Source organism: Molothrus ater, chromosome 1, assembly GCF_012460135.2.
Source record: "Molothrus ater isolate BHLD 08-10-18 breed brown headed cowbird chromosome 1, BPBGC_Mater_1.1, whole genome shotgun sequence".
In the NCBI taxonomy this organism is placed as follows: domain Eukaryota; kingdom Metazoa; phylum Chordata; class Aves; order Passeriformes; family Icteridae; genus Molothrus; species Molothrus ater.
This window is the reverse complement of record NC_050478.2, coordinates 121,425,842-121,440,933: the sequence shown is the minus strand read 5'-3', so window position 1 is coordinate 121,440,933 and position 15,092 is coordinate 121,425,842. Positions and strand designations below refer to the sequence as shown.

The 15,092-nt window shown below is 34.9% G+C and overlaps 1 protein-coding gene across 1 annotated transcript in view; it reads left to right on the top strand.

Moving 5' to 3' along the window:
• UBE2W (ubiquitin conjugating enzyme E2 W) overlaps nucleotides 1-9,048 on the top strand; it is a 32,347-nt gene extending 23,299 nt beyond the window's left edge. Inside the window, exons 4-6 of the mRNA XM_036401219.2 lie at nucleotides 561-716; nucleotides 1,852-1,927; nucleotides 6,162-9,048. Of these exons, the coding sequence (XP_036257112.1) occupies nucleotides 561-716; nucleotides 1,852-1,927; nucleotides 6,162-6,175 (246 nt within the window). The 3' untranslated portion in view covers nucleotides 6,176-9,048. The remainder of the gene's footprint in view (nucleotides 1-560; nucleotides 717-1,851; nucleotides 1,928-6,161) is intronic.
• The last annotated feature ends 6,044 nt before the right edge of the window (nucleotides 9,049-15,092 follow it).

Here is a 15,092-nt window from a genome sequence, read left to right as displayed (position 1 = left end):
CCTATTTGGTAAACTTTGGTTTCACAAGTCCTTTATTTATAGTTAATAAGATTGATGAATTTTAATTTTATTCTTCATGCTGGAACCTGGATGAGTTGTCCAGAATTTTATTTCTGTTATGTCCAAGTTTATAGAAATACTCATTTATGAATCTTGTTGTGCTTCTTGGAGCATAACATTGTGGCTTATGAAGTCATTAGATCCAGTGGCTTGGCTAGACAGCTGTATTCCTTAGGATGTGGAAGACAGAGGCTGCAAGATTTTGCAGTCTTTACATTGTTACCTTTGCATTTTTTTATACTGTATAAATATTAATAGAAAATCCCCTATATTAACCATTTATTTAACTCCATCTTCACTAGCTATTTAGACTTCCATTGATTATTTTACATTTCACTTACTAGTTTCCAAAATTGAATTAACCCAACGTGGTGAAGTGTCTTAGTATAAGTGAAAATGGCAGACCTGCTTCTTAAATAAGGTGATATTGTTTCCCCGAACCAATACAGTTTTATATAAAACAGGGACTATAAATTAGTTATTTTTGTTCTTTTTTTTAGGTCATGTTTACTGGAGACAATATCCCTGTTCATCCTCATGTTTATAGCAATGGTCATATCTGTTTATCCATTCTAACGGAAGACTGGTCTCCAGCCCTCTCAGTGCAATCTGTTTGTCTTAGCATTATTAGCATGCTTTCCAGCTGCAAAGAAAAGGTATGGGCTTTTTTAGCACTGTTGAAGTAGAATAAGTAAAAGTTCGTAATATTGTACTTTACAAAGTAAAATTTTCATTTCTCAAATTCTGAAATAGGCAAAACTACTGTATCTACATTTCTACTACTGACTAAACTAGAACTGCAAAATAAACAGTGCAGTAAGTACTTTGCCACTGTTTTCATGGTAACCTGCTTATGTATCATTACTGGAAAAGAGCAGTGGATGGAACCCTTCCAGTTGTACTAACTGCGAAGTTCAATCATGCTTTAGGACAATTCTGTGTAAAATTATCCTTCCTCTAAAAGGAGTATGGAATGACTAGTGAAACGTCTTTAATGCAGATGTTTCTAACTTTGCATCTGTACTATTTCAGTGAACTTGATAATTGTCATTTCAAGGAAGTAAATGGTGCTGAGCTGCTTTTTTGGCACTAATACCTTAGAGACTTTTAGTAAAGCGATTGCCCTTTCACTTTTGACCGTTTCTTTCGCAGAGGGCTGTCTGTGGAAGTTAGATGTGGTCAGAGCTTGTCCATATGTGCTATCCAAGCATGCCTTTTTATTTTGCATTCCAATCAGTCCTGGTCATATATGTAGTCAAAAAAACACCCCAAAATGGCTTTGCATTGTATTCTATCCTATGTCTTTTGTAAATGATGGCACTTATGAAGAAAGCCGAAGAATATGTAATAATGATCAGCTACAGATACTGAAATTAATTTTTTCACCCACTCTAAGCTGAGCCTTAGAATGGGAATTGGATGTAATGCATCAGAATTAGATTCCAAGCTTCAAAGGAATTTAATTTTGGGGGGTTTTTTGAACAACAGCTGTTTCTTGTGAATTAGTTTCTTTTGTTTGTTTGTTGTTTTTCTCATTTTTTCTTTTTTTTCTTCCCTATTTATCATCAAACTGTATGATATTTTTTACTGTTTTATTTTCTTGGAGTATCTCAAGTAAGAATTTGTTACCTGGATTTTTGAGAGTTTTTTCTTCACCAAAATGGTCTAGTCCTGCCTCTTACCTCATTTTCACTGCATTCACATGGTAATCTTCCATAATCTTATTAAATAGTGCATGTATTACAATATGAGGATTGTTTGATTATTTGTAGGTCTTTTCTTCTGTTGCAGAGGCGACCTCCAGATAACTCATTTTATGTAAGAACATGTAACAAGAATCCAAAGAAAACGAAATGGTGGTATCATGGTAAGTATCTAACTAGGACCAGAAATTTTTAACTTCTTTTTAGGCTGAAGACAATTAAATTGTAGCAAAGTAGGATAAATGTGTTCAAAGCATTAAACTATGTTTTTTCAACTGTAAACATTATTTAAATCCTGTTTTTGAGATACTCTGCTGTGATTTTTTTTTCTATATCACATTTGAATAATTCCTGGTGGAAATTTAGACATGTTTTAAATTGTAGGATTGACTTCTAGTGAAAGTTCTTGTAAAGTTTATCAATCCATGATAAGTACAAAGTTTGGGATAGGGGAAAGTCCATGGTGAAACTAGGTTTTGCTCTAAACATTTTTTGTTATTGTTATTAACACTTTAAAAACTTTTATGTTGTTGAAAAGGTACCTATGTATTTGTAAACAGCTATGTGTTTTGATAGATTTCCTCAATCAGAATTTCCAGTATGGGACAGTTGACTGACTTTAAAGGCTCCTAAAAACTAATATTCAATAATATAGTAATAAGATTCTCCATGGACACGATCAAGAAGAAAAAAGCATATTAAAACTTCTAGCATCTGCAGTGCTAGTGTTGTGTTGGGTTTTTTTTTCTTTGTTTGGTTTTGGTTTGGGGTTTGCTTTGCTTTTGCTTTTGTGCTTTTTTCTTTTGTTTCCATGTGTTCTGTGTCTTGCTTTATACTTTGTGGTTTCTTTCTTCTGCCTCAGCATTTGTCATCCTCCACCCAGAGCTGCAGTTGGCTGTATGTGCTTGTCTTATCCACTCCGTTGGTGAGGAAAGAGAGAAGAAGGGGATAGAGATGGGCCATTCTTTGTTTCTCTCCTCTTGTTAGCAATGCTTTCCTTGCTTTCCCTAGGAAAATTCTGTACAAATGGTAGTCCTTCGAAGCACGAGTACTTTGGGAAGGGATATGTCAGAGAAGGTAACGCTCCATGCTAGTGTAGTGCAGAACAGTTGATTCCATCACTGCAGAGGCGGGTGAAGGTTCCACCATAAGACATCCTCTGTTTTTCATGGCCTCCTTACTCCAGCATAGGTTCTGTCCCTGATGTGAAAACTAGAGCAAGTATTTTGAGGCAGTGAGAGTTCCTAACTGGACAGGCAAATTCCAAAGTCTTCACCCTGAAAATTCTTAAGATTCCTAAAAGCCCATGGATGGCCTAACAAGAGAAACTTGATAGTTTCATAATACTTGCTGAGACCCATGGGATTTTGACATATGCTAATGTAACAGAATGAAACTTTGTTTCTCATAATACAGTAATTGTAACCCCAAAACAAGGTGGTTTCAGGTACACTAAGAGAATTGCTGTATGCCATGAGATTAAGGTATATCTAAGAAACTTGGGACCATCATCTGGTTGTTTTTAGAGTTGACTCCGAGAATAATAATCATTTTGTACACAAGGATAGATTTTTCATCCTCACCAGATTATTCAGCAGTCACTTTCTTTTCTCTCTCTGTTTTCATGCTCTCATAATGTGTTTGGTACTTCTTCATTTCTTGTTTTTGTTTCTCTTAAATGGCAGTTTTGGGAGAGTTTTTGTTAACTTGCTATTTTTACTTGCTAATTATTTTTAAAGACAAACAGGTAAAGTTCCATTTATTTGCTTTATCTTGTGATTAAAATGTTCTGTTTGCTTTTAATTTGTACTAGTCTCATTTTGATTTAGAGTAGAAATCTTTAAAAGCAGAACAGTCTGCAGATATTACTTTTATTTCTTAATAATGAAATTCGATTTGTGTTAAACAAGCAAAAGAGAAACTTAGTATGAAAAGAAATCTGAGTTACTGATTCTGAAGGTTGCTGTATTGCTATGGCTCAAAACCACAGCTTACAGTTCATTGAATGGGTATTTTAGTTACTATGAAGTAACTATGCAGTGGTTTTTTTCTGGAAGTCAGAAAACCTTGCCCCTCCTCAAATTCAGAGCAACCTAAAAACCAACCTGAGCAAGAAAAAGAAAGTCAGTTCATTTAAATAACTCATACTGTCTTGATTAAAAATTCATTGGGCTCCCCACCACCTTGAATTCTTACATGAAAAAACAAAATATTCCTGATATCCACAAGAGAAAAAATTCATAAATTATTAGAGTGTTTTCCCTTCCAATTTTGTGTGTGTCATTTGCTTCTTTTCTCATTTAATTTTGTTTCTCCTATGTGGACATAGAACAAGACTGTCAAGGCATGATCTTTAAATTGTCGGTGCTTTCTAAACAGGTGTAAAGAAATACTGTTTGTTACAGTAAAATGGGAAGTGTGAAAAGATGTTTATTTTCTGCTCATGCTTCAGCTGAAGTGTCATATATTTAATCTTGTGGTTGAACCACATTTGGCTGGATAAGTGAGGGAAGAAAAAACAATCCCACCCAGGAAAGAAAACCAGCTGTCCAGGGTTAACTGTTGTGAGAAATTAAATGCCAGTGCTAATACAACAACCTGTGCAGGGAGATGCAGAGTGGTTCTGTCCTTCTGCTGTCTGCTGCCCATTGGACTGGTTTAGCTTTATGTGACATAGTAGCTCTGTGTTTTGAAGAGTTAGGAAGAAGTCTGTCATAGGAATTAATACATGCATTTGAAGGAATTTTTTTTTCCAGTATGTGCCTGGAATTTATTTATCTGGGAGTAAAAATAGTCCCTGGCTGGGAGCTGATGTAAAGAAAACCCAGATGAGCACAGAGTGATAAAGTGGCACTTAGAAACATATTCTGACATGTAAATATGTGTCTGCATTCATCTTAATACAGAGTTTTTAATCTGTCATATCACATGCCCCCCCCCCAACACAGCAACTTATTCCTCAAGCAGAATTATGGAGCTTTATTTGCTACAAAATGATGTCCTCACAAGCCCTGTTTTAAAGCTCCTGATCTTTGATAACTGAAAATATTTCTAGATTGTCTACCCTACCCAATGTCTGTTTCAACTGTACATTGACTTTCCTGCTGAATTTCCATCTGAAGTTTGCTCATGTTGTCTTAAAGACAGAGGAGGATCTTCCAGATACGGTTTACTTGGGCATCCAGACTGAAATCTGTTTCATTAAGCTGTTGACTTCCTTTGTTGTTCTCAGAGGGTAGATTTTTTTTTCCTGGGGGAAGGGTGTGGTGTGGAAGAAGGGAAAGGTAGTGGTGTTTGTTTTCAACCAGCACTTCCTTGCTACTTTTGGGTTTTGAGGTTGGTTTGGTTTTGGTTTTTTCCTAAGTAGAAAGTGTTTTCTCTGATATTTGGTCTAAAATTTTAGTGTACCATTTAAATGTCCCTCTCTCTCTCTCTTTTGCATCCTTGTCCATTTTTTTACATGTGCAGTAGCCTACTGAAAAATTAAAGAGTTTTTTTATAAGTAATAGCTTTGATATAATATTTTCCCATGAGAATGTAGAATGTTTATGAGGCTACATTTTTTAGGTGTGGGAGGTTACAAGTAAGTCCTTTAAAAATAAGCAGACAGTAACCTTGCTTTCTGTTAACAACTCAATATTTACTGCTAGCAGGTGCAAATATACTGCAGGTTGATGTGTGAAGGAGAATGTTTAAAGGGGAGAGCATTAGTAGGGAGCATAATGCAGAAAAGATAGGTATAGAATGTGCATTTCTGTAGTATGTTCTGTCTAATCACAGTATCTAAAATTTAGTGTATGTAATTTACTTCCAGGTTTAAGATTTTAGGCATATAATAGTAACCTATTCTTTTTGCATAAATCTGTCAGCTATTGTTTTGAGTCTTGATAAATAAACTAATATACATACATACATGCATATATATATATATATACACACACACACACACACATAAACACATATAAAGGATTGAGAATGCATCAAAGCAGCCCACTCTTCTGAGTCTTATCCCTATATATTCCTTCTAAAAGGATGTCTTAATTAGATAACTGTTGTGGATCTGCTGTACTTCAAGGGTGCAAAATGTTAAGCATTTGATTTTTCATTTTCCTGGCAAGTGGTTTTCTAAACATCAAGCATGGAAATGACTGTCATTTTTATGGAGTATTTGCTAATACTGATGTCTTTGGGGGTGTATGTGTATTTTGGAAGTTTAATTTTTGATACTCTCTTTTCTCCCCGAGTTGTTATTGAACAAAATCACAGAATTATTCAATCAGGGTATTTCCTCTGCATGTTACTGTCTGTGCTAGGAATTGTTTCTGCCTATAGCACCTTGCTAATTTGGAATTAGAATGTTTATATGTTTTCCATAAATGCTCTTCTTTTATTTTAAAGATGACACATGTTGATGCCACCATTTTGTGATCCTCGTAGCAGAAGATAGTCCTACTGAGAAAATGAGCACTTTGATCATTCAGTCTTTGAACTTTAACCTTTGACTGGAAGTGACCTATAGGCAATGAAGACTACTTCCTTTGACTGCATTTTTACTAGTGTGCATTCTGGGCGCATGTTGATCGCTGGTTCAGTCCATGCAACTGACATGCTTTTATTAGTCATACAGTATTAATGCAGGTGTCCAGAAATGTCAGAATAATTCCATTATTTTTATTTTAAGCTTTTGGAAGAATTCCAGGTCTTCATATATTGTGCAATAACACTGAGCTCCTTGGCGGTTTTGGTGCATCCATTGCCGGCAATGGACATTGTACCAGGGAAAGGTTTTGCTCCTGCCACAAAAAAGATTGACACATGACTGAGTTTATGAAAGTTTTGGATATATTTGGAATATAAGCAAGGGATTGACAATTACCTGAAATCCAGCCCATTCTTTTATATTTGGATTCTATGCACTGTGACCACAAAACTAGCAGCATGAGTTAACATGCCTACCTGAAGGACTGTAATAAGATCATTACGTATTTATTAAATTGTTTATCTGCTGTCAAATTGTTTTGACATGGGCGGTTTTTCAAGTGACATTGGCAGAGAGGTACAATGTTATCCCTATGGTGAAATAAAACTACTTTTTGTATATAGTTATTCATATCTCTGAAGCAAAGGTATGAGTAATTTAGGGTATGAGTGATTTAAACAAGAATTTATTTTGGAGATAGAGGATGGCAGTGATATAACTGAACTTGCTGCAGTCCGTAATTGGGCTTGTAATTTGTACTTTAGAGCTTTTTCCAAATAGATTGCACACTGTTATTTCCTGCTAGCCATCAGCATGAGCCCTACTGCCTACACCAATATTTCATTTATTTATGTGTTCGAAAGCAATCCATATAACGTTTTTTGTTTGCATTCACTGTTTCTTTTGTGTTGTATGTCATGTTTGAATGTTACAAAACAATATTTTGATTGAAAAGCTTTGTCAGAAGATATTTTCATGTAAATTATTTCTTTATCTTGTAAGCATCATCTTGTCTTTTAATCCTGTATTATAAAAAGAAAAAAAAAATACATTTTTGACAGAGGCTTAAAGTTTTCACAAAAAAGTGTGGACCTTCTTATTTAAGTTTAGACTAAAGTATATTTTCTTAACTTGTTTGTCCCACGTAGCCATGCCAATTTTTTCCAGGCTTTTCTTCACCAAAAAAATGGGGAAAAGCCTAAAATCAGACATTTTTCTCTGGAGCAACATTTACTGAAATGACAGTTGTTCTCAGCACTCTGTAATATTTTGATACTGCAATTAGGTTGTCTTTTTAGGGAGCACTTTTATAAACTAAATACCTTTACACATATGCAAAATTTCTATAATTTTTTTTACTGTTGCCTTATCGTTGCACTCAAAAAAAAATTCAAGCAATTAATGCATGAATGTCTAAATCAAGTAATAGCTTGATGTAAAAACAAACAAAAGCAAAAATAAAATCCCTAAACCAAATCCACAATGACTAACTACAATAAAAAACAGAAAATTGGCTGAAAAGACTGATTTTTTTTTTTAAATCTGCTGTATGATAACTGATGTTTTATAGCCTTGTACATACTTCTCTGTTACTTATTGTTTAAAACACTTTAAAAAAAGTATAGATGCTTAACTCAGGGTGGATAGAGTTTAGATGGATTTGCTTCAGAGAAGTATTTTGTACAGCATCAGAACTGTAGATACTGGCAGTGAAGTGAGGCTACAATATACTTCAGGAACTGCTTTTTTTTTTCTTACTGTACTGAAAATATCTCTTGGCCTTTAAAACTCAATGGTAAAAATCTAGCTTTGGATATAAATTTGATGTGTGTATATATTTTCACAATGAGCCTTGGAAACATTGAATTAATTTTCTCTTAAGAGCCAAAAAAGGTAGTTTTAAACAAAAGAAATACTTATGCTCTAAACTTTTTGTTTAGCAAAATTTTATTGTGAGATCATCAAACTGGTTAGTTTTGGAAATGATTCATATGAACGAGCAGTAATCTGATACTTAATCTGTATAGTCTTGTTCACTGCTCTGTATGAATTGAAACACTTGAGAAATTAATGTATGACTGGTTCATATAGTAGATCCTATCAAAATACTCCACAGAAAGGGACCTCAATGTGACCAGGTAATGTCTGAAGAAATGGCTTAAGTACATCTCAAATTCAGTTCCCTTTTCATATAGTGGCTTGGGAAACAACAATACATGGTTTCAGAGAAGCTTCATGACATACCATATGTATTTTGTTGAAGATGGGTGTTGTAGTACAAAGCATTATGCATTTTATTGACCTGTGCTGTCACATGGACTATAGTGAAGTTAAATAACCAAATTTATGCTGCTCTTTAATAAACCCCCACCCCCTATAATATATCTTTATTTAGATCAAGAAAATGCAAGGTAGATTAGAAGAGAATGTACCTCAGGTCTTATAGTTTACAGTAGAAATGCCTCATTGGTTCTCTTGTAGATCTGTGGGTAAGTTCACCTATATAGAGAGGGCCAAGACAAAGCTTATATACCACTCAAGCACTCAAGATAATGCAACTATTCTGACAATGCTATGATGTCCTGAAAAAGGGCTTGAATTAGATGGAGGTGGTGCCATCCTTTCCCAAGGGTGACCCTGTGTATGTAACTTTCTTTCACTTGGAATTTCTCACATGGAATAGTTACAGAATTGGCTTGAAACTATCTTGCTTTTATTTTGTGTCGATATTCATGTTGTTAAACACTTTGTTTTGTGTTTAGTGTCTTTATACTATAACACAATAAATTCTTGTTTTGAAATAGATTACTACCCTTGAATGGAAATACGTGTGGACCTTTTCATGGTGCAGTGCAGGGGCACAGTTCCTAACAGTCAGCCACTCTTAAGACAAAGCTGCCAGTGATTCTGAAATGTTGTGATGCATCTCAGAGGAGGAATTTGTATAACAGCAAGGTGTTTCCTCATCCTCCAGAGGGTATCTGTTGTTCAGCTGGAAGAAATAGTTAATTTAAAAAAAAATCACTTAGATGCTTTCATTTGAAATGCTTTCATTTCTCTCAGATGAACAAATTGTTATCTTTTTTTTTGTTTGTTTTCTTTTGCCATTTGACAAGCACTTAAAATACTTGATGGGAAGTTTCAGATGCAGGATTATTGTTTGCCTGCATTGGTGGGAAGAGAGTTTCTATTATTTTGTCAGCATCTATCAGAACTGTTTAATCAAATCTCTGCCTCATACCAATAACTGCTTTCAGTTTTGTACATTTTTTTCCAAAAGATGATGTCTTCTGCTTTGTAAAAGGCAAGGCACTGCATACCTAAAACATGTATTTTTATGAAAAATAAGTTTCTAAAATTCATATGTTTTCTATCATTAATATTATTCTAAATGTTTGATTTTTTTATTTAATGCTTTTTTTTTTTAAAGTCTGAGAAAAACCTAAGATGTGAACTGTATTTATAGGTATGATTTAAGGAGACCATACCATTTCCAGGTAATTAATGATGTTTTAAAAAGAGAGAGGAAAACCAAGAGAGAGGAAACCCCCCTAATTAAACCCTAATTAAATGAAAAGATTTGCAAAAATGCAGCTGTGGAGTTTGAATGTTTGGAGGAGGTCAATACAGTTTTTGCCTTCTCTGGTAGAGCAATTGAGCATTATGTTGTGTTTGTATGCCCACAAATCCTGATCATTCTAAAGAACAGGTTTGAATGAATTTTCTTTTAAAACCAATTACTTTTAATCCATATCACCCAGTCCAGTTTGCATTTACACAGTGATACCTGAATAGTTGGGTGTTGAACTGAATAAGGGGAATAAAGTTGTCTTAGTGATATTCCATCTTCAGCTGCAGTCACACAGCAGCATGGGAAGAGAGACTTTGGATTTGGTTCGTGTGCCACGTACTTGTTGGCTGTTGTTTCTAAGACTAATAATAAATTTCCAAACCTCCTGGCTTTAAAGTACCTTTATAAACTTGGAAGAGTAGAAATATCATGAGCCACCTTTTACTAGAAAATGTAATCCAGAAATACAAATTTGAACGTACTTAGTCTCTGTTTTTATTTCATTTTACTGATACAGCAGTGCAGGAAAATCTATTCACTCTTCATTTCTTTTTCTTGCAAATTTTATGTACTTTTAAAAACAGTGTTAAAGAAATTTTGATCAGCTAATTCAATGTAGCAAATTCTCTCTGCAGCTACTTAAAGTGATTTTTAAAACAAATTACAAAACAAAGTATTTCAGTAACATTGAAGTTTGAAAGTAATTTCTGTCCTGGAGTATGTAGGCAAAACCATATAGGTTTCATTCAGATAATTAGTTTGTATTTAAAAACCAAAAATTAAATGCAAAATCAATTGACCATGCAGTGTATATAAGTCTAGAGACTGGATTAAAAAGCCTGTGCCCATTGTCTCTAATATAGTACTTCATAGGAGCTTTAATACATGAGTCAGTGGTAGTAGGTTAGATTGTATTTAATTCCCTCTGTTTGCATACATGCTGTATGCAGTGTAACTTTGTCTTTTGAAGTGACATTTTTCTCTTGACCTCTGCTGGTGAAGGAGCGGCTTACAAGAGACTCTTCTGAATAGGAGTCCAGTGAAGAGTTGAAAACCATAATGCTGGCCTCAAAGAAAGATGTTACAATCTGAATTCCTGTAACACTGACCACAGTTCTTCCCTCATGCTGGCCTGTTTTTTGTTATTTAAAATCTCCGTGGTAAGACCTTAAAACTTTTGTCCTGACTTCAGCCATTGGGGAACCTGTTTTCTTCAAGCCCTTTGAAGTGCTTTGTGCCAAGTAGGTCAGGGTTAAGTCTGTTCAGATGAACATTCTGGGCCCTTTCTCTTCCCAGGACTACAATATTATCTGGATTCTGCTAATGCAGTTCTCCAGGGCATTTAATCCTTAAAGATAAAATCAAGCATGGTTTCTGCTATTACCAGAGAAAGAGGAATTTGTACTCCTTCCTTTCCAGTCTAATGGTTTACATTCCTACCTTGCATCTAACTTTATTCTCGAGTCTGCACTGAGATGATTTAACATGCTAAACCAGTAGGAAACAGACTTGAAAAAGTGAAAATCTATCTTCTCAATTAGCAAATTAGATCAGCTTGCTGCATAAGCAGTAGTTTCAGAGCTAGTGCAAAAAACCGAAAGCTTTGTGTAGCTGGGGTTTGGAAGGTGGGGGCTAAAACAGGATGTGTATCTTTAGAATTTTCTGCATAATAAAATATTATGTAAAATATTGGCAACCTTGTGTTATGCAGAAGCTGAGTAATGTGGTATGAGAAGCCTGAGAGCTGGAGCTCTGAACTGCCTATAACAGTCTAAGGGAGAGGACTCTCCTATATTTTTTAATTCTGTTTTCCAGTAAAAAAAATCTGAACTTGTTCCAAAATATTCAAACCATCTGTTACATCTCCATTTAGATGCCTTGAGTTTTAGTGCTCAGGAACAGGGTGGCTTTTTGTGTTTTGGTGGGTGGTTTGTTGTTGTTTTGTTTGTTTGTTTTGGTTTTTTTGTTTTGTTTTTTTTTTTAATGTAGCAAGTCTGTAGTTATTGTCCTGTGAGGATATTTTTAGTTAACTTTTTATCAGATCACTGCTGTCAAACCTTAATCAAATACAGTTGTATACAGTATCAAATATAGTTGTATCCATAACAAGTATAGTTATGGATGTGGTGAAACTGTTTAGAAAATGCCAGTTATTTTCCAGAAAAAAAGGCAATAATGTTACAAATAAAATATTCTTGAGATTAGATAAAAAGCCAGGTGTATTTACACTCATCTAACACAGAAAACACTTGTGTCCCAAGTCTCAGAGGTCTCATTTGTCTATTGTATACTTCAAGAATGGGACTCTTGCACTCTGGTAGAAGGTTTTCAAGACAAAACCACGCTGGTTGCCACTTCATCCCTTTCTCTGAAGGTCTTGTTCAAGGAATGGATGAAACCTGTGGTTTTTATCTGTATTTATTTGTGCTGGGTCAGTGAACAGTGTGTGACAGCTGCTACTCTGGTGAAGAAGTGTGAATAGCTCTTGAGTCTCTTGTTCTCTAAAATGTCCATATGTCTGCACTAAACATTGTTAGCTATGTTTCACATGCACAGAATAAAGTAAATTTTGCTTACGTGGTGTAGACAATTTATTGAAGATCAGAACTTTGGAAGATGCAGTATAGAATGTATACATAACTTAAGTAAACAAGTGACAAAGATAACTTGTCAAATCTCCAGGTGACTTACAGTATATCAAGCCTAAAGTCTTGACTTGCATAAGGTTTTACATTTGTGGGGCTTGAGGTGAGGGGAGACTTTGGGGACATCATCTTGCACTGATGTCTTCTGTATCACACTTTGGACTAGAACTCTTTTAATCTCTTAGGTGTGTGTGTGTTGTCATCTGTCCCAGGCAGTAGCAACTATTTTAAGTGTTATGCTGGAGTAAAAGGTGACTTAGTGTTCCTTAAATAATAATAGCCCAGACAGTCCTGTATTGGGAATGATTTTTCAAATTCTCCTTCAAACTGTTGACCAACAACAAGGATACCATATGGAGATGGGCTATGCTCACTAAGTAGGGCAGGAGGGAGAGCAGTCAGTCCTTGAAGTTTTAAGTTTGTTATCATCCTGAAGATTCTCTAAAAAATCAGTGGCTGGTGGCATGGTGTTTTGGGTTTCTGTGTTTTTGAGGTGTTGGGTTTGGGTTTATTTTTTGGTGGTGTTTTTTGTGCTTTGTTTTGTTTGTTGTTGGTTTTTTTTGTTTGTTTGCTTGCTTTTAAGAGGACATCAGTAATTGCACCAATCTATAATTCTTATGATACGAAGTTCTCCAAAGCTGCAAAAGGGCAAATGCAACTATGCCGATGCAGCTGAAGGATCAAGGTCCTCTATGACAATCAGTAGCAGTTTGTTGAGATGTGCTATATTAAGGAAAAGAAAATGGGTAGCTCTCTCTATGAACTGAGGTAATAGGTTTCTTATTTCCATTGCAATAGTTTTACCAGAAACCTTAATAAACAGCAAAGTAGATGTCATACAGTGCCTGACAAGAGATTTTGAAGTCTTGCAGGTGGAAAATAGACTGAATACAGTAGTTTGTTATGTGTTTTGTAATTCTGAAAATTTCTTCTGTTAGTTTAGTTTCTTTAGTCTGTAAGAATAGACTAAATAATACCTAGGCACTACTTATGTCTTCCTGGTATCTTAGGTACTGTTGGGGAATGCTGTACAGAAAAGCCTGTAATTATTTCCCCGAAAGCTCTGGGTTGTTGTTACACTCAATTAAATACATCATCTACTTCTTATGTTTCCCATCAGCTACCTTGTAATTTTAAGAGCTTTTAAACTCATTTCTGTGCAACACTTTTTGGAAGTCAACATTATTAAGGCTTACCACTTGGATATTGGTATAAATATCCAGAAAGCAAGTTTCCTTACATTAGTACTATTGCATGCAATATAGTAAGGCTTAGGTCTTTTTGAATGATTTCTAAAATGTAAATCCATCTGAACTTTTTATTCAGTATTGGATGTACCTGGGTAAGTATAACAAGAATTGTCTTGTGCCAGCCAGCTCAGTCTGGAGCATCCCTGCACACCAAGTTTAATGTCTCAGGATTTTCTTCGTAGTAAACCAAAGATCTGATTGGAAAATTTGTGGTGATCTCTGCATAAGCTGATTCCATACTGTTTTGTGGTGAGATGGTTTTTTGTGTATTTCAAGGCAGTTATTAATGCACCAGTGCTCGATTTTGAGAAATGGATCCTGTCATTATTGAGAGTTTGTCACATGGTAAAGCATTTGCTTAATTCTTTCTTTCTTATATTTGCAAAGTATAATGGCAGAATTTGGCCTCTGGAAAGGAATCTTCCTGCATAGTCTGCACCAGAATACTGTTTCTCTCTGTCATAGAGTTCATTTCTTGTATTTGGTCTCAACAGTAGTTTTATGTGTAGGTACATACAAAGGTGGGTACTAATCTTGCTTAGGCCTTGCATTTATTTGAGTTTATTTTAGTGTATATCAATCTTTATATGTTTTACATTGCTTTATATAGTATCAAACACTTTATTAATTGCAGCTTTTCATTTAAGAGAGCAAGATTCCATCAACATTTACATTTTCATTCTTTGTGGGCTTTTTAAAATCAAAGATACTGCATTAAAAATAATGTGAATAAAAGGAAGTGAGAACTTGCTATTTTTTGTCTGGAACTTTAAAATTCTTACAAAATGTTCCTTTCAAATTTCAATTTTTTAATCTAAGTTTTTATTGTTTTGGTTGACTTTGTCTTTTTTCTAAACACATTCTTGTACTGACATTAAATTTATCTGATACAGATACAGAGATCAAAGGACACAACTAGTCCAAAGAATTCAACCAGTAGAAAGATGCTTCCCATTCTGAATAGTTTGTTTGCTTCCCATCCATCCCTATTAAGTTACACTGCTAAAATAACCTTTTATTGCAGGACAGTGGAACAATTCTGCAACAAGTTGAAAAGAACCTGTATTTCTACCATCTTGGAGAAGTAAAAAAAATTACTTAAGGATTTATACAGTAAATTAAACCTGTATTAAACTAGTAATCTCTTAAATTATTATTCTCTTGGAACAAGAACTGCCTTAGACTTACATGAAACCAAACAGCAAGAGCAGAAAAGAGAAGTTGTCTGTAGTCAGCATTCATACAGAAAAATGGGTTCCCCATCTCTCAGTCCCAGAAAAAGAAAGGTTCAGAAGTTACCGGTACTGCAGACATGACTCAGTACATGACATAAAGGGTTTATTGTGGTAATGGGAATGGTAATACAGCATTGCCCACATATGC